The sequence below is a fragment of the Hippocampus bargibanti genome, linkage group LG01, assembly GCF_051943395.1.
Source record: "Hippocampus bargibanti isolate YZ-2025 linkage group LG01, ASM5194339v1, whole genome shotgun sequence".
Classification (NCBI taxonomy): domain Eukaryota; kingdom Metazoa; phylum Chordata; class Actinopteri; order Syngnathiformes; family Syngnathidae; genus Hippocampus; species Hippocampus bargibanti.
In genome coordinates, this window is record NC_142734.1 from 5,867,040 (window position 1) to 5,887,427 (window position 20,388).

General features: G+C 42.1%; 1 protein-coding gene across 5 annotated transcripts in view; it reads left to right on the top strand.

The window, feature by feature from the left end:
- Positions 1 to 1,824: 1,824 nt before the first annotated feature.
- camta1a (calmodulin binding transcription activator 1a) overlaps positions 1,825 to 20,388 on the top strand; it is a 344,861-nt gene continuing 326,297 nt past the window's right edge. For all 5 annotated transcript variants that reach the window (XR_016114467.1, XM_088992319.1, XM_088992311.1 and 2 more), the window contains exons 1-3: positions 1,825 to 1,980; positions 8,656 to 8,757; positions 19,674 to 19,777. Coding sequence is in view for 4 of the 5 variants with exons in the window: in XM_088992319.1 (XP_088848445.1) it covers positions 1,956 to 1,980; positions 8,656 to 8,757; positions 19,674 to 19,777 (231 nt within the window). In the remaining variant the exon portion in view is untranslated. The remainder of the gene's footprint in view (positions 1,981 to 8,655; positions 8,758 to 19,673; positions 19,778 to 20,388) is intronic.

The window sequence follows — 20,388 nt, forward strand, 5'->3', positions numbered from 1 at the left end:
TACATACATATTGGTTTATATAGCGCTTTAACAACAGCTGAAGCTGGAACAAAGCACTAACATGGAAAAGAGGGAAATGCTTCCCGCTTGTGGAAGGGAAAAACATTGCCAGAGGCCATGGCCAGCGCTTTATCGGCACCCAAACAAGAAAAGAACAAAGTGTAAATAAATTCAGGAATGGCGCTCTATGTCATATTTACAATTCCAAAATAAATTTGTGAATGACAGTGAATGAGTTAAAGTAGCCACAAATGGGAAAACAAGTTGTATGACTCACGCCATGCCTGTCATCTGAAACAGTAGTCAAAGTCTCCTGGAATTAGTGAAGTCAAGTACGGTGTAGCTGTCAAGGTAATTTGCTAGGAGGCAACCTTTGCGAGACAAAACATTCACAAACCAAGGCAATTTTTTACTGCCAAAATGAATGATATTGCAATTTATTCGTTCCAGTTCCAGAGCCAAGTTGCCTTTATAAGCAGCCGATGCAGATATCTCACAAGGAGCGGACGGCAGGGGCTCCAATTGACATGTTTCAGGTGAGAACAGTCAACACAGTACAGAAACATTCAAATGAAATGTTGAGCTGAGATCCTACTGGGGAGTCATCAGAATCCGACATATCAGCCTGAAAGGTGATACAGTCTGATGGGACATTGTGATTATCTGGGAATGTTACAAAAGTGACTCGATGAAAATATGAACACAGGCAGGGGTGTTGTGCGTATGAAGACTGCGCTGCCTAAAGATAAGGATTATTTTTTTATTACTATGAGAAATCACGAGCATGATCAGTGTCTTCTCAAAAATAAAGCTAATCAGTTATTCATACATCTGTGTAAGCTCTCAGTCATACAGGAGTGGTCCATCGATGAAAAGGTTTCTTCAGCCGTCATCTGTACTTGGTGTCGGATGTTTAGCTTCTTATCCAAGATGCTTCTTCAGCGAACTAAAGTCTTACTGGTAGTTTCGGCCCTATATATATATATCCCTACTGTCCAGACATGGCGTGCCGGACTCTGCTATGATAGGTCCCTGCTCTCAGGTTGGGGGGAGCAGAGGACTACTCCCTGCGGCTCCACTGATTGCTTCTATTATCCTGACTGACGACTGGCCTGATTGCCCTATTTGCTCTAGTATCACCTCATCAGCATAACTAATCCTATGTTGCCTAAGCAGTCTGTTGTACGAACGATCCAAATTGAACCTCACACCACCATATCGGTTTAGTGAAGGATTTAGCTGTTTTATGAACATAGCTTCTTTTACTCCCCTTTCAAGCCATCTATGTTCTTTCGCTAAGATTTTAACCTCATTCTCGTCAAATGAGTGGTTGCTAGCTTTTAGGTGCATATGTACTGCCGATTGAGTCCCACTAGTATTATCCCTGCGATAGTAGTAGGGATACTACTAGTGGGTCTCAATCGGCAGTACAGTGAGAGTTCAGATGGTTGTTTATCTATTTGTGCCCTGCGATTGGCTGGTAACCGGTTCTGGGTGTCCCCTGTCTTGTGCCTGAAGATGTCTGGGATAGGCTCCAGCACCCCCTGTGACCCAAATAAGGATAAAGCGGTCTGGAAAATGGATGGATACATTAGGATAATGTAAGCGCCTGGCAACGTGGCATAAATGGAAATATTCACAAAGCAATTGGAAAATCCTTCGACCTGATATTGATTATATATTTATTATATTAGGGATGACGTTTAGATGTCTGAACAGAAACTCTCTCTCTAAAACGTGCACACACACACGCACGCGGTAAAGAGGGAGAGACTTGTATGCGTGCGTGTGTTGCCAGTGAGTGGCTGGCAGCCAATCGTAAGTTAGCCCGGTTCGGACGGACTCACCGCGCGCTCCTCCACTCCCTCCGCGTTCCGCGTGCTGTCCTTGCCGTGCACGCGCGTGGTACCCACGGTCGCGAGGAGGCGGAGGAGGATGTTGCGCGTGAAGGGGAAATGGCTGCCGAAAACAAGCCGGAAGGTAAGAAAATTTTCTTCGAATCGTTTACTTACTATGTGTGCGTGTGTGTGATTTTTTTTGGTTGTGTTCGGCGAACAGTTTGAGGTGGCGGGCAGGCGACACGCGCTCGTGGAGATTTTTTTTGCCGTAAAAAACACAAACAAAAAATACTAAAACCCAAACAAGAAACCAATAGAAGAAAAAAGAAATTCGCTTCATGCCATCTCCCGGCAAGCAGGCGAGCGTCTACAAGGTGCACGTAAACAGCAACCAAGCTAAAATTAGCCTTCTTTTCTAGTTCGCTCCAAAAGGACGAGTGCGCGAAGTGCCGTATTGGCCGTGGACGTCGGGCTAAGTTGATGACAGCGTGTCAGGTGGCGTCGACCAACTTCTGCTCTTCCCCTTGACTACCTCGTGACACTCGTTATTGTTTTGAGAAAGGGGGGCACTCGACACGTCGCTCGAGTTGTGTGATTGGACTCAAACGAGCGTCTTTGACCTGCAGCTAGCAGCGTGTCAAACGGGCGAATCCGGGTTCCGACGTATTCCTAGTGCCTTTTTGCCTCATAGCACTTGGTTTATATTCGGGAGGCGTTTTGCGTGGAACGTGCGTGTGTCTCCACTTAGCGAGTTGAATACCACCACACCGGACGAAGGGAGGAAAGGTCGACTGACGACGGAGCTTTGTAACGCCTTCCACACAGGGCAAAGTGATTTCTTCACAAGGCTCACTAAGTTGAAATGAAAGCTTAGCGGGATAAAGGACCGAGCATGGAACTGTAAGAACGCAAGGTAGGATAACGAGCTGCCTAATGAGGAGTTTGCTACCGATTAAAAATGTTTGACAATCTCGGAGACGCTTGATTGAGTCACTTAAAGTCTTGTAAACCTGACATGCAAATTCGTTCGTTTTTTTCAGGCTGAACTGTTTCCATTGCGGAAATAGGTACTCGCTCGTGTACCTATAAAAATAAAGATTAAAAAGTACCCACGAAATCACCAATTTCCCTCCTTATAATCTACGTAAGGCACTCTGCAACCTTTCAAGCAGAGTTCAAAGTCAGCAATTCCAAACAATTGTTTTTCCATTGTCGCCTCGTGGGGTTTGTGTTCACAATTTCCTTCTGTCAATGGGAGGAATTCATCTCGCGTAGTCCCACCAGGGGGTGATGTTGAGCTACACAATCTCACTGGCCATTCTGAAGCGTTTGAGTCAACCACAAAATGACGCCTGCTTCAATACGAGGGAGGACTGGATGGGAAGGTCTTCAACATGTGACATCTTTACGTATTCATTTCAAACCACAACCTGCACCTGAGAGTCCCACAACGGACCAGGCCAATATCTTTTAACTCACTTCCTGCCAGACGATTATTGTTTTGTTTTTGTCATTGCCACTCGAATTTCAGGACCCGTAGAATATTGACTTTTAGGGCTACATAAATATTCAGTACAGCGTTAGAAACCTTAGACTGTCTTCTTTCATTAAAAAAAATCTTAAATGCTATGGGTCTGGAGTTATATGAGCTTGAAATGAAGGCGACTGTGCAAAATACAATGCAATACATACATATTGGTTTATATATCGCTTTAACAACAGCTGAAGTTGGAATAAAGCACAAACATGGAAAGAAGGGAAATGCTGCCCTGTTGTGGAAAGGAAAAAACATTGCCAGAGGCCATGGCCAGCAGTTGATTGGCACCCAAGCGTGAAAAAAATAAAACCTGAACACATTTGGGAATGGAGCTCTACGTCACATTTTCAATTCCCGAATAAATTCGCGAATGGCTGTGAATGAGTTAATTGGTCGTTGCTCCTTGCAATTATGGTCTGGCCTAAGAGGCACACTTCAGCTTTCAGGTGTCTTTTTGACCTTGGGGCTTTGCAGGTAGTGCCAATTGCTTCTAGTAATTTGACATCCCAAATGGTGACAAGGATGGTGGCGGCTTCTCTTTGGGTAAAACGCAAACGGAAGACCACGGACCAATCTTGTTCGCTGCCACTGTTGATGCCCTGAGCTTTTTCAATCCAACCAACTCTTTTGTCAAGGCCCTTGGCAGTCATGTTATTTCTTTATTTCTTTATTTTTATTTTAGTACCCATAAAAAGCAACATGCGGCTATTACAGAGCTCAAAGCCTGGGGGGTGACACTGCAAACGTGGCAACATGGTATGTATTTCAGTGAAGAGAAACCAAAACCAAACAAAGCGCTTGAAATGTCACCATTGTCCTTACGTCAATTTAACTCATTTGTTCGGGTTTCGTTTTTTTCTTTGGGTGCTGATAAAGCGCTGGCCATGGCCTCTAGCAATGTTTTTCCCTTCCACAGGGGGGCAGCATTTCCATTTGTTTCCATGTTAGCGCTTTGTTCACGCTTCAGCTGTTGATGAAGCGCTATACGAATCAATATGTAAGTATTGTATTGCATTTTGTACAGCCGCCCCCATTTCAAGCTTTTATAACTCCGGACCCATATAATTTAGGAATTAACTCTTTTTTCTGATGAAAAGTCTAAGTTTTCTAATTCTGTATCAAATGTTTATGTAGTCCTAAAACTCAATATTCTGTGGGTCCTGGAATTCGAGTGACAATGACAATAATCCTGGCACTGGAGTGGACACATTTTTGCACATGGTCTGGTGGTGAATGAGTTAAAAATCGTGAATGAATGTCCAATTCCATCCAAGGTCAAACAAGTTGTAGCCGCAACGCAGGTGCTGCTTGCTCCATTGTGAATTCTTTCACTGGGAGCCTCCTTTTCAAAGGACAATTGTTCCTATTTCCAACCATTTGACATTATTTGGACAGATGTCTCAAGAGAGAAAGAATGTTGTCTTCCCTGACATAGAAGCCACCCTTCCAGCTGTTTCCCTGCTTTAGGGGATCAGCAGGAGAGCCTCGGGTGGGGTCTTACAAAAAAAAAAACCTGGTTCACAACTCAGAAGAGGAGATAAGAAGCTTTTTTTGTGGAACGCAATACGTCAAAACAGAACGGTGACTTTGACGCTAACGGAGGGGGGCATACTCAGTCTGCTGAGTGTGTATTAGAGAGCCGCCGTCAGTATTACAGGTTGACTGGTCAGCCACAACCAAATGCTTTTGAGAACGGACTTGCCTGTATTACATCATGCTCAGCGACCTCATGCAGCCAAAAACAAAAAATATATACAATTTGCATGTTTTCCCCTTGCTTGCGTGGGATCTTTTCCCGGGCACTCCGTTTTCCTCCCACATTCCAAGAACATGCATGGCAGGTTGATGGAGTTACATTGTCCCTGGGTGTGAGTGGAAGCGCATGGGGTTGTTCGTCTTCGTGTGACCTGAAAATGACAAGCAACCGCTTGTGGTTGTCCCCCACTTACTGCCCTGAGACGGGTGGGATAGGCCCTCTTGTGAGGTGAAAGCGGATTGAAAAATGGATGGATGATTTATACCTGTTAGTCCCACAGACCTTAACTCATTCACTGCCAGACGTGCAAAAATGTGTCTACTCTAGTGACAGGGTTTTTGTATTGCCACTCAAATTCCAGGACCCACGAATATTGAATTTTAGGACTACATAAACATTCATTGCAGCTTACAAAACCGTAGACTGTCTTCTTTCATCAGAAAAATGAGTTAATTCCTAAATTATATGGGTCTAGAGTTATATGAGCTTGAAATTAGGGCGGATATCCAAAATACAATGCAATACATACATATTGGTTTATATAGTGCTTTAACAACAGCTAAATCTGGAAGAAAGCACTATCATGGAAAAAAAGGGAAATGCTTGTGAAAAAGAAAAAACATTGACCGAGGCCATGGACTGTGCTTTATCGGCACCCAAGCATGAAAAACCAAAACCAGACCGAATTCAGAAATGGCGCTCTATGTCATATTTTCAAATTCCCGAATAAATGTGTGAATCGCAGTGAATGAATTAATAAGGTGTCTGTTGTTTTTATTCACCGTATTTTCAGGTGCATAAGGTGCACTGGCGTATAAGGCGCACCCCCAATAAATGGTGTAGCGCAAACATTTTCCATATATAAGCCGCACCGGACTTTAAGTCGCACCTTCAATGAATGAAAACTGTTTTCCAAATATAATTTACTGTATAAGTACATACAAGTTTTCTAAATATAATAGATAAATAGATACAAGTCTTCCAAATATAATAGATAAATATATAAACGTTTTCCAAATATGATAATATTAATAATAATATTAATAATAATATTAATAAAAATAAAAATAATACCTTTAATTTCTAAGCGCCTTTCAAAAATCTCAAAGACACTTTAAAGTCACGGGATAAGAACTTTTTTTTTGTGTGGGTGAGCAGCGGCAGCCATTCGCGCCTTTCAAAACTCTCAAGGACACTTTACAGTCACGGGATAAGAACTTTTCTTTTGTGCGGGTGAGCAGCGGCAGCCATTCGCGCCAGCGTTCACTGTACCCGGAAGTAACACAGCAGCAACGTTATGAAAGGAAGAGGAAAGATATACACATATAAAAGTTTTCCAAATATAATATATACATATATAAACGTTTCTGTGAAGGTGGCACCATAATGTGGGCTTTGCTCTAAGTATATCATCACTGCTGTCATGTTGATGGTACCATATTTTCCGGTGTATACGGCGCACCGGAGTGTAAGGTGCACTCCTAATGAATGGTGTACTTTCAAACTTTTCCATATATAAGGTGCACTGGATTATAAGGCGCACCGTCAAGGCATGAAAAAAGTTTTCCAAATATAATATATAAATATATCATAGTTTTCCAAATATAAGGCACCCCGCATTATAAGGCGCTACAGTAGATGTTTGGGTTACTCACGACTTCTATATTGGCGGGGAAATGAAGTCGGCTGCTGCTGATAGTAGTTATGAGACCTATTGTGGCTCAATATTACTTCACATATAAGGCGCACCTGCGCATAAGGTGCAGGGTGATATTCTTAAAAAAATGAAGGATTTTGGGTGCGCCGTATACACTGGAAAATATGGGAACAGGCCAAACAATCAAACACTCTTCCACTTTGTGAAACGACTGTCCTGTTCTGCAGTCTGTTTCCACAATAAAGTATGTCGCCCAGTCCCTTTTTGAGTGTAAGCCACTGAAAGTTGTCCAAACTCCAACACTGAGACATTTTTACTCCTTCCCCATCATCGTTCCAAGATGAGACTTGCCGCCTCATCTTTTCGTCCTCGGCTCACTCCAAAGCAATGCAATACAGCTTGTCACGATTGGGCCTGACAGAGTTGAATTTCACAGACAAGCTGGGCGAGGCGCTCTCTCATGCCTTTCCCACTTGAAAAAAAAAGTGACAATTACATTTGGCGGTTGATGAATACACACGTCCGCAGCAGTGAATAAGGTCTGCGAATGACTCAGTGGCTTCTTTGCCAGTTGTAGTAAAATCTCGTTTGCAAGAAGGAGACTCAACTTCTTCATAATTTCATATACAGTAAAGTCTCGTTATATCGATATGCAACGTCCGAAAAATATCGATATAACCGGGACTATCGATATATCCGACCCTGTTTGCATGTAATTTTCTCCTTGCGTGCATAGAAATAGTATCGATCTAACCGGGACTATCGATATATCCTATATCGATATAACGAGACTTTACTGTATATCATATTTGTATGAGGTGACAAACACGACAATGAAGTCCAAGATGGTGCCTGAGTAGGCAGCCGTCAGCAAGTGCTTTCATAAGCCTTGATTTATTTATTTTTTCTTTTTGTGTTTTCTTTTGTCACTTTGTGTTGTTCTGTGCAACAGATACAGATTGTTTTTCAGCATTTTTGGCCATAACATTCATGAAGGGGGAAACTCTGCTGAGCTGTTGCACCTTTTCAGCAGCACATGTATACCAGCACTGTTTTTGATATGGGAGGAATGTCAGTGCCATTTAACGGTCTTCACTAGACTGCTCTGCTGCGATTACGTTTTGTTTTTGCGCCTGTAATGGGCAGCATTTTCACAGCCCGCTTTGGTCAGTGGAAAGGTTGGTGCGGTTGGACATTCTGCAGTTAGAATGATGGAGCCCGTAAGAAGAAGAAAGGAACGTCAGCGCAGAGCGCCGATGCGTATGTGGAACTGTCGCGGCTTGGAATTGAGGCGGATTTACGTGGGACAGGGCATGTTAATCAATCTCTTTTTATCAATGGATGCTACAGCTTTGTGTTTGCTTTCAACATTTTGTTTATAGCAGACGTGCATATTTCACTATGGTGTCCCTGATCCACTGGTGAAAAGGACGCTTTGACCCTCTCCTCTTTCATCGAGAGCTGATTCAGACAACAAAGAGGGTGCAGAAAGTGCTGAAGACCGAATGAATGTGTGTCTTTTGTGTTGTGTGACATTTTTTATTATTTAGTTTTTTGTTGTTTTGACTTCAAGAAGGCGCAGTGAGAGTGGCTGCCTTTTCAGCAGCTCCTGTATTGTGTTTTTCTACTTTTTTGTTTCCCTTCCTCTTACTTTCATCACTTTGCTGCTGTGAAATTTAAATTTCTCCACTGCGAGACAAATGAAGGCTTATCCAATCCAATCCAACGACGTGTTGTTCTTGTTTTGTCTGTTGTGATACCTTTACTTTTTGCTCGGGGAATTTCTCCAGCCATCAACAGCTCAAAAATTATTGTTCCCCCCATTGACCTCCCTTTTCTCCACTTTTTTTGTCTTTGCTTCCTGAAGGACTGAAGAAAGTTCGTAATCCGGATCGAATGTACAGATCAACCGTGTGTTATGCTGGCCACGGTCCACCAAAGAGTATCAGCGATGACACTGAGACGAACAGTAAGAGTCCGTTATTAATACTGCATTACTGCTGCCAGAGGCCAGGCATTGACCAATCAATTATTCATTCATCGATTCATTTATTTACTCATCCATTGCATCCCACATCCTCCCTTTTTCCTCATTACGCTCTCCAACGTAACACCATCCTCCAGTTGCTCTGTTGATTGAAGAGTCAGCTTTGCGGGATTGCGCAGTCAATAGCTGGAGTGTTGTCGTTAACTAAGAGGGATTGTTCCAATGCCGAGACGCTGCCATCCGGGCCGAGCGACGAAGACAGTTCAGAGCCGTCACACTTGGATTTTGCTGCTTTTCTGTTTCCCTTTTGCCTGATTTTGGTGTCCAATCATACCTTTACATTCCTTCATGTCTTCCTCCAAACGGACACACGGGCGCTCTCGGTCGAGGCGGCGTGAGCAACGTGGATAATGTGATAGAGAATAGTTGTTGTGATGCTCTTGAGCTGAAAACGAATGAAGTGGTGCCGTCCTACCTTTGACCACGATCATCCCCGCCATCAGTTTGTGATAGAGAATAGACAGAAAATAAGTCATCATATTTAAAAGTTTCATGCTTGGAAGGCCCACAAGGGAAGCACAGAAAATCTGAGGTCAATCTGAGGTGGACAAACACAGTCTGTTATACACTCATCTTCATGTAGGAGATCTAGCCTTGGACTAATTCACGACTTGGCCAACTTCTTCACAGGAAGAGGTAATTAGCCAGGTTGCAAATCTATCAATTCATGGAAAGGACAACCAATTAAAATGTCTGCATTCTGTTGTTTTATAGTTGTTGGTTCATGTGACGTCCACACGTGTGGTATTCAAATCAAGAAGACTATGTTTTACTCATGTGTCACTTAAATTTGCATATACAGTGATAACTCGGTTTACAAACGCTTTAGCTCACGAACCTTTCGCCTTACGAACATTAAATTCGGGAGAATATATTCTTGGCATATGAACACGGTGTCTAGCGGACTAATTTTCCACATGCACTTTCTTTGAGTGCAGACATGGTTTGTTATCGAGTGGAGTAGTTTTGCTCTTATGGGACCAAAAAAGACCCCACAACAGGCTAGTGTTAAGCCAAAGAGGACACAAAAGAAAATTACAGTCAAGCAGAAGAAGGAGATCATCGAAAAACACAAACGAGGTGTGCGTTTGTGTGACTTAGCGTCCCAATACCAGGATGCTAAGTCGACCATTGCTACGTGTGGCTAAGGATGTTTCTGTGTTGTCTAAGCAACGGTCTTAGGCAAAAGAAGAGGTTGAAAAACTTGTTGATTAACGAAAAGCAGCCAGCAAGGGGACCGTGTTAGTGAGGGTATTATCGCCGAGAAAGCACGGCAACTTCACTCGGATATCATCAAGAGGCAACTACATCAACGACCATCATAAAGGTAAATAAAACAACTTTAGTATATACTACAGTTTATTTCTTTAATTACAATACAATAGCACATTTACTATACATAAAATAAGGTATATTTTGTGTAGTTTTATGGCTTATTTAGGGGAAAATTATGTTTTATGGGGACCTGGGAACGGATTATTCTCATTTTTAATGGTTTCTAATGGGAAATAAATGTTTGGCAGATGCACTTTTTGCCTTACACTTTCTGGGAATCAATTAAGTTCGTAAGCCGAGGTATCACTGTACTCTTCATAAATAGCTTGGCAGAGGGCTGCAGAAGTTGGGCGTCGGTCATGAATGGCGTCCCCTGTCAACAGTAAAAGACAATCTTTCGGTGTTCGAGCCTTTGTTCACAGTGGCCGACCGAACATCTCTGACATAATGTAACAGTTGAGATTTTTTTTCCCTTCTAGCCACAAAGGCTGAGAGCGAGAGTCTGGCAAGTCAGTTGCAAATGTTGGCCAAAGCCTTCCCTTTTTTGTTGCGGGGGATTTTCCCTTCATTCGTCTACAGAGGGGGGAAAAAATGAAAGAAAGCAGTGCCTTCGTTGTTAATGAATACACCAGCAAAGAGCGCTGGGGCTGCTGATGTAGACTAGAGAGCGGCTAATTAAGTGCGCTCATGTAATGTCATTTCAAAATTGGGACTGTGAGATCAGTAGCAACTACTTGCGAGACTACTCGCTCGATATGTGTCGCTGCTGTGTTTTATGTATATATTTTTTTAACATGTTTTTTATTATTTTTATGTGGCTTCCCCCAAAAAGATGTTTTGGGAAGATTTTAAGACCAGACAACAGATCTTTCAGATTGGGAAACATTGATGCAGACTGCTGCACTTTTGCCCTTTCCCTGTCTGTCTGTCTGTCTGTCTGTCTGTCTGTCTGTCTGTCTGTCTGTCTGTCTGTCTGTCTGTCTGTCTGTCTGTCTGTCTGTCTCTCTCTCTCTCTCTCTCTCTCTCTTAAACTCTCTCTTTCAAGCTCGTGTACTCTCTGTCTCCCTCTAATTCTCTTTCTTTCTCTCTGTCTCTCTCTCTTGCACACGCACGCACACACACGCACGCACACACGGATAGACATGAGCGTGACAGCAGACAGCTCTTGCTATTTCCTCTTTCTTGTGTTCCCATGGGCTGTTACAGTATGCGGCTTGAATGCAGTCAGCTTTGTTTGTGGCCGGACACTCTTGTGGCAGGCTGCGATGCCATTTCATTGATCTGAGTAATCGTCTCTGCATAATTGTGGGAGCACTTATGCTAACGGACACAAGCTTTTGTTTGTGGGATTGTGTTAGCGGCAGAGGGAGCGAGAAAAAGCGAGCCAGAGGTGTTGCATGGAAGTCGGGGAAGGAAAAAAAAGGGAGAGCGAGAGAGACCTCACCTCTGCTCTCCTTGAGATGGGATTTTTATGGATGGCTGAGCTGGTGAGGGCCAAGAACACATAAAGAGTCATTTTCAGTTTGTTGCAGGCAGTTAACCGTGTGTGCATGTTTGTTGAACTTCTAGTCAGAGGCTTTTTCGTTTTTTTAGCTCTTTGACTTTTTGATACTCTTTCCTTATTATGCTGTGTTCTACTACATTAGTCAGTCACGTTAACGCAGTAGCCAGTCGCCGCTAACATGGTATATATGCACGCAGATGGAGAACATGGCAAAGACAATGCCTCCTGTAAGACTCAGTGGAGGTCAATAACTGTTGCTAAACGCTGGCCGAGCGACAGGCAGTGAAACGCCTGTCCTGCTCCACTTGTGAGCGCTTTGTGTAATTTCTCTGTATGCAAGGCTATTGTCCAAATGGCAATTAGCCAAATGTTGAAAGGAATTGGTTCCTCACTTGCGCACCAAAGCTATTGCAAGTTTTCCCATCTTGTCATCAAGTGGCCGCAGGTCCCTCCAGAACAAAATGGACTCAATTGAAAGTGCCTGGCCAATTGCCACCCATCTTTCTTGTTGCTAAGATATAAAATGGATCACATTGTGCAGATAGTAGAGGTCGCTGGAAAGACGAGTTGATTAAGTTTCAAACCTCCTGCATTTGCTAGTTACAGGCATGTTGATGTATTTGTGTTGGGAAAGCCAACGGGGTAGAGGAGGTAAATGTGAGATTGTAAGATAGTGAAGGCTTTTGAGTACCAAAGGTAGGAAAGCATGATGCAAGCTACAGCCATTTACAATTTACCAAGACGAGGGCGTGCACGTGGACGCAAAAATGCTTACTTCAAATTTTAATCGACATTCATTCAGAAGAGTTTAGTACATTTTTGTCAAGGACCCACAATTTTACCCATGTTAAATGCCCCAATCAACAGTAAAGTGAGCTGTTTGGAAAACTTCGGCACACTTGACGTGTGAATGCCAATCACAGTTGCGCCGCTCATCCCATAAACGGCTGCTCCTCTTCAAATGAGTTCAGGGATCCTTGTTGACAACAGTCAAATACTGTAGTCAGAGCAGAAAAAAGGACCGGGCAAATGCTAAAAGTACAAGCTCGGAATGTGCTCACATGAATGACACATTTTGATGGCCTGGAACTTTGTTAGTCTTGCAGTGGAGCAAATTACATTTCACAGCAGCAAAGTGATGGGGATAGATAGGTGACTGGTATAGAAGCAAATGATTATTTGTACAATTGTCCATAACGCTGAATTTTCTGTAGTTTTCGTCAAGTGAGGATGGATGTCAATTTCAAAATAAGACTTTCTTCCATCCTGAGAGAGGCCCAACAGATGATGTACTTCACGAGGCTGCTAAAGAAGCATGGTCTGCCACAGGAGGTGCTGCGACATTTCTACATGGCAGTCATCGAATCAATGATGTGTTCTTCCATCACGGTTTGGTTCTGGGACACCACAAAAATGGACAAAATCGGACTTCAACAGACAGTTAGACTTGTATTCGTCTTTGGCGTACTCTTCTCAACACTGATGCTGTTAAATATGTCAAGAATTGATCATTCTACTGGCCGTCGCATCAATTATTTGACAACGGACAGTTGGGACGGCGGAGAAAATCATTGGCACTGCCTACCCACTTTTGAGAACTTGCACACTGCAAGGGTGCGGAAAACAAGGGTGTGGAAAATCCTACTGGACCCTCCGCACCCTGCCCACCACCTTTTCCAGCGACTTCCCTCAGGCAGGCGCTACCGATCCATGCGCACCAAATCCAGCAGACATTTAAACAGCTTCTTTGCCAAAGCCATTAACTCCCGATACAGTAACCCAAATATAACTGTATAGTGGCTCTTTGTAATTTTTTTATGATGATACTAGTGTGTTCTACATACTTGGCCAATAAAGATGATTCTGATTCTTTCAAACTTAAAAAAAAAAAAAAACCAAAAAATCCAATACATGTTTTTCAGTCTTGTCCACTGTTTGTGGGCTCGTTTGTTGCAGATGCTCACTGTTGAGCATCTGCACTTTGGTTAAACTTCCGTCGTCTTCCAAATGCATCAATGTGCTATATTTGGGAAAAGTGCAGTATCAATATATCTTACTCACTGTACTGTGAATGATAAAAATGGCATAGGCTGTATTGCATTAGGCAATGCACGCAGGAGCTTTCAAGGTTTGTCCCCAAATAGTTGTTGTGATGCTCTTGAGCTGAAAACGAATGCAGTGGCCTACCTTTGACCACGATCATCCCCGTCATCAGTTCGTGATAGAGAATAGACAGAAAAGACTATCATATTTAAAAGATACATGCTTAGAAGGCCCACAATAGAAGCACAGAAAATCTGGGGTCATTCTTAATGTAGGAGATCTGGCCTTGGACTAATTTACGGCTTGGTAAACACATTTACAGGAAGAGCTCATTAGCCTGGTTACAAATCTACAACCCATTAACATGTCGATGTTCTGTTGTTTTATAGTTGTTGGTGCTTGGGACGTCCAGGGGCGTGGTATTCAAATCAAGACGACATTTTACTAATGTATCACTTACATTTGCATAGACTCTCAATAACTAGCTTGGCAGAGGGCTGCAGACGTTGGGCGTCGGTCATGAAGGGTTGCGTCCCAAGCCGGCAGTAAAAGACAATCTTCCTGTGTTCGAGCCTTTGTTCACAGTGACCGACCGAACATCTCGGACAGTTCAGCACCACATTCCTTTCGTGTCCGCTGATTCTGAAATGTAGGCGGAGCCTTTCCTTCTTCCACCGTTTTTTATATCTTGGTTATTTTTATTTCATCTTTGTTTTTATACTTTTTCATTGGATTGACTTTGAGGAACTGCTATTGAAACTAAAAATTATATTGGACTGTGATTACCCCCTCCTCCCTCATGCATACAGTGGATGGATGTCATTTATGTTCTTTTCTCTAAACTGTGTTAAGCCTATCTAATTTTAAGCAGATTCTTTATGTATTAAGCCTATGTTTTTGTAGTGCTTTTTGATGCGCTTGCACGATGGAATCAACCATTGAAGAAGATTGCCTTTCAAATCCCCTGGCTCCTAGGGGGTGCAAGCCAAACACAGTTTGTGTCACACTGTTTGAACGTCCATTTAGTACAGGGATTAAGTGATCAAAATAGCCCCTTATCTGCACACGTGAGCTTTATTGTTAGTTGCAGGAGGTGCAGCAGACGACAGCAAATTTCTGCGTCCTCTATTGATAAGGATTCCTTGAAGGAGAAATGGTTTGATACATTTGGAATTATGATGGCCAATCCGGATGTTGATGTATTTAATTTGCGTGTTATTGATACCCTGTCATTTACGGACTCAAACAGACACCTGATTTAAAGCTGCCAATACTAAATTTAGCCATGAAAACATATCTGTACAGTCCTTGGCTACTTCATAATCAAAGCTGTTAAAGCCCTACATATGCCAATATGTATGTACCGTATTGCATTGTATTTTGGACAGCTGCCCTCGTTCAAGCTCATATAACTCCAGACCCATATAAATTAGGAATTAACTCTTTCTGATGAAAAGACTGGGTTTAAGGTTTCTTTTGCTGCATTGAATGTTTATGTAGTCCTAAAACGCAATATTCTGCGCGTCCTGCAATTTGAGTGAAAATGACAAAAACCCTGGCACGACAGTGGACACATATTTGTACATCGTCTGGCAGTGAATGAAAATCAGAATTAAAAAAAAAATATATAATCGTCCCACAATGGGGAACTTTGCAGTTAGTTAGTTAATCCACCTTATGAAGTTGGTAGATGTTGAAGTTTTAGTAGCTTTGAGTTATCCTTGACAGTGATTAAGAAGTTTGAAATTGATCTTGGTGGAATGTGGAACTCCCGTGCGTGCTGCTTAACTACCCCAGTACAAATACGAGGATCCATTTTGAAGATGGGTTGTTCCAATCAATGATGGCGTGAACTTTATCGCCAATACAATAAAAATAATCATCAAGGTTATCCGATGTCTGCCGGGCTTCTGTTCCTGTATAAACACTAATAGTTTGCAGCCTTCAGCTCTGTTAGGTTGCTGTGAAGAATATTACCATCCGGCCTCTTAACTCTGGATTTGCACCACCATCAGTGATTTGTTGCGCGATCTATGGGTAAAACATTAGCTTTGCAATTTAACCACAATATGGGCAAAGATTAAAACGGAAAGCTGTCAGTCTGCAAGCGCACTGAGACAGAGACAGAGGAGAAGGGATAGGCGGGGCCGATGGGACCCCCGCTTGTGTTCGGGGCCTCGGATATTGATTTAAAGATTTGTTTTTGTCAGCCTTTCCGGGCTCATGACCCTGCCTGTCGTCTTGAGGGTGGGGCCGGAACAAGTCCGCATTACACAAATGTACGCTTCCCATGTCAATTGAAATTCCAAATCAGCTCCCGATATCAATATTGTATTGTCCCTTATCGTAGATTATGATATATTTTTGATTATGCCTTATTATGCTTTATGTCAAACTCTATCTGCAACTAGACTCCCCTGAAGCCTTACGTACACAAACATTCGGCATTCATATTCATTGAGTGAGTTGTTCGGATTTGCCAATAATGTCATTTATAACAAATATCACACAAATCTCTTTTGACTCAGAGATTGTGTGTCATTTCATTGCCTTATTAACTATCTGTATTTCAAATGTGGCCGTCAACCGCAAGATTAGATGTAAGCTTAGATGCTCGACGAATATTATAAGGTGTTGCAGTAACCCGAGTTCAGAAGGACATCTGGGCTGGCATGAATTTACTGTTGACAAACAACAGCTGGGAGAATAAAAGTGTGATGAAAGCAGAGAAAACACAGCACTCAACAGCGTTTATGTTGCGTTGATTTTTTTAGTGGCCCAGAAGCTCCGTGAGATGCGTTTCTGTGTAAAATCAAGCAACTCTCAAGTAAGACAAGGACTGCCAGATTACAGAAAACATCTGAAGCAGCTGAGTGCCACATCTGAAACTCGTGCTTTATTTAATTGCGTGGCCCACTGTTTGAAAGAGGAGATGCAAAAGGAAATGCTGTGAGCAAGATACATACATCACAGTGGCTCTCTGTTGCATTTGAAATTGTCTTTGACAGTCGAAACACAAATCGTTTGCCCAATGTGATAATACACAGTGGCATTGGCAAAGCTTACAAAGGCAACTCACAAATCAGTTGAGAACTACAACCCCTTGACTGCCTCTATGAAGCCGATTGTTAGAGTTAAAATCAAGAAATAATTGAAACTCACACAAAAAAGAGGGAGAATGTCTCTTTTTATTTTTTTACTTGCAAGGAGAATAGACAAGACAGGGTACAGCAGGGGTGCCGTCCTACATGTTTTCCAAGTCTCCCTATTGCAACGCACCTGATTCAAGGCAAGGCGCTCATGTCAGACTTCCGCAGAGCTTGCTGATTATTAGAATCAGGTGTGCCCATTGATCAATCATGGATGGATGGATGGATTGATCTATCGATCTACCGATCGATCTGTCGATAGGTCGATAGATATATCGATATATTTATTTATTTATTCTCTCCTAATTTTACTGACTACCGTATCTTCCTATGTATAAGGCGCACCCAAAAGCCTTCATTTTCTTCAAAAGATGACCCTGTGTCTTATACCCAGGTGTGCCTTATAGAGTAAGTATTCTTTCACAAGGAATTCTGTTCAACGGAAATTCCTTAATCCATAAAAAAAATCCTATTTTTTTTACCCCTAAATGATAGCAAAGATCGATTCCCAACAACGGATATTCCGATATCCCTAACACGGAATTACACTCCAGGCAAAATTGTGTAATTTCATGCTCGATATCCGAAGAAAAAGTCTGTTTCTCTATTTTAGTAGCCGGTGACGTAGTTGTGGCTACCTGCGCAGAGGATGATCGGAAATCACCAGGTTATCCACGTTAGCTTACTTTCAAAATTGCATGTTGTTTAGTGTAGTGTAGCAGTTGTATTTAGGTAGTTCTGTCATCATAATGACGTGTGCCTTATATTTGGGAAATTTTTAGGTATTTATTATATTTGGAAAACGTTTTTCATTTATTGAAGTTGCGATTTATAGTCCAGTGAGCCTTACTGTATATATGGAAAAAGTTTGAAAATACACCATTCATTGGGGGTGCACCTTATACACCGGTGCGCCTTATACACCATAAAATACGGTGTGACTTAAATCAGTCACCTAAAAAACATGCAGTCAGACGTTTTCTGTCTATGTTCGCATTCTGCTTGCTCTGAATCTCATGTTTGTTAGGATACCTCCAATTAAGGAAGGCCGAGCAAATATTCATCACCTATTCCATCGATTCATGAAATAATGGGATACAATTTCATTCTGGATTAAAGTGCATTGCAAAATCAATTACTGTTTATTAACTAATTACTTATGTGATGGTGTTTCGTGATTTAAAAAGAAGTCATCAATAATGATACAATATCACAAGGGATGCTTTTTGATGTTGTACTCAGCAAGCTCTTTGAAAGTGGTTCAGTTCCAGCTTCGCGTGTTGCTCTCAAGTCAAAAACTTCAAATCTAAAAAGCAAAACGGTCAGTCAACATGTCATCTCATCTCTTTATGTCCACATATAACTATATACGTGTTGGTGCTGTTAAAATAGCCTCCGGTGGCTGGAATATGTCTCTGCGTCTTTTCCACACTTCACTGACTCACTCGAAAGCGACCCTGTCATTGTGAACCCCACACTGGCTGCCACGTGTTTACCACAAACGTATACTATCATCGTTTAAAAAAAATCACTATTTTAGCTTCGAGGCACTTGTAATTGACTTGTTAAGATCAATTCTGCATATATAATTGCATCATCTCTAAGTCTCCATCCAGTACAGTCCAAAACAAGCTAAAAGTGGCAGCTGCTGCTGTTTGTGGCCGATGCGCATGCCTCATTAAGCCAGGGAGACAAGAGCCACAGCAGCTGTTATCATGCCATCATTGACAATCACTATTTTGCATTTGGCTCACAAATGTGATTCATCTCGTCACCTTCCCGAGGAGGGCCGTGTACAATGCAGTCTGCTTTCCCCTCGAGTGCTGCAATTTGTGCACGTGTGAGCAGCAAGACAGCGGCGTAATGAATGAAATATCGATGTGCACCCATGCATCTGGGGATGCACAAGTTTTGTAATTCTTGTAAACTGATTTGGCAAGTTCACATCGTAGGTAAGCTTAGATGATGTTACAAGCCTTAGGCATGGTCATTGTGGTGATCGTTTCCGAAATACTGTTGTATGAACCACGATGTGACACGCAGAAGATTCCTGTATTAAATTCCCAAATGCGACATAACCAACCGCTCAAGGGTATTGATAATCTCAATGAAATCATGAGTAGACAGTCTTCCCCTTGTTGACAGTAAAAAAAAGTTGGGTCAACTTCCACCTAATAGATTTCGTAATCTATTATGAACTCATTCACTGCCATTCACTAATTTATTCGGGAATTGAAGAAATGACGTAGATCGGCATTCCCGAATGTGTTCGTTTTTATTTTGTCATGCTTGGGGGCTGTCAGAGATATGACAGTCAGACACCGTGTAAAGAGACTCGGAACCAGAAAGATTGCCCCTCTCTATCAGGTGCTGATAAAGTGCTGGTAATGTCCTCTGGCAATGTTTTTTCTTTTCCATTTCCTTTTTTTCCTTGTTAGTACATTTTTTCCAGCTTCAGCTAGCGCACTATATAAACCAATATGTACAGTATGTATGGCATTGTATTTTGTACAGCCACCCTCATTTCAAGCTCATATAACTCCAGACCCATATAATTTAAGAATTAACTATTTTTTCTGATGAAAGAAGAGAGTCTAAGGTTTCTGACGCTGTATTGAATATTTATGTAGTCCTAAAACCCAATATTCTGTAGCTCCTGAAATTCAAGTGACAATAACAAAAACCCTGGCGCTGGATTGGACACCTCTTTGCACATGTCTGGCAGTGAATGAGTTAAACTAAGTGCTATATCAAATCTGGACTCAATTCAATTCCTGTCTTCAGTTGCCTATGCTTTTGGAGATGGTGACTTTGCAGTGCGAGGTCCGTGCTATAATGCTGTTGTGATGTCCTTTATTTTTTTGTAGATGATCATGGACATTTGAAAATATACCTGCCCAAGAAGCTGCTTGAGTGTCTACCCAAATGCACCTCCCTGCCCAAGGAGAGACACCGCTGGAACACCAATGAGGTGGGTAAAAGAGGGCAATCTACATCCTGTCTCGCCGCATTCAACAATCGGAAGTACACAGACTGTGCTGTGTTTTTGTATGAATGTTGCTCTGCATGCGATCCATAAGTTCAAAGAATATCTTACAGTCCAAATACTGGGATCATCTGAAAACATTACAAGGTAGTGAAATTGCAGATTGCTTGAGATATAATGTGATGCAGTGTTGGGTTTTTGATGAATTTGGTATAAACGGTGTCATTGACTGAATCAGAACATAAATGGAAAAATAAGTGCTCAGACTCCAGATCAGTACGGTGTGATTTGTAACATCCACGTTTGTTTTTCTCTGAAGTGACAACCGAGAAGCAGTAGGTTTAGTCAATGATGATCAATACTTTGTAATTTTATGCATCCCATCAAGAGCCCATCTGTCCCATGTTTGTTCCTCACTCCTTGGACCAGTTTTGAAAAAAAGCGCAAAAGCTTTGTGTTTCTAATTGCTTGATGTCGTTCCATGTTTGGTCTTTCTGACCTTCATTGTGCTGCAGTCTCAATTAATTAACACAGCTTTGAAATTGATCACAAATTGTAATTGTAAGCCCGTGAAATGGCTAAAAGCTCTTGGCTTC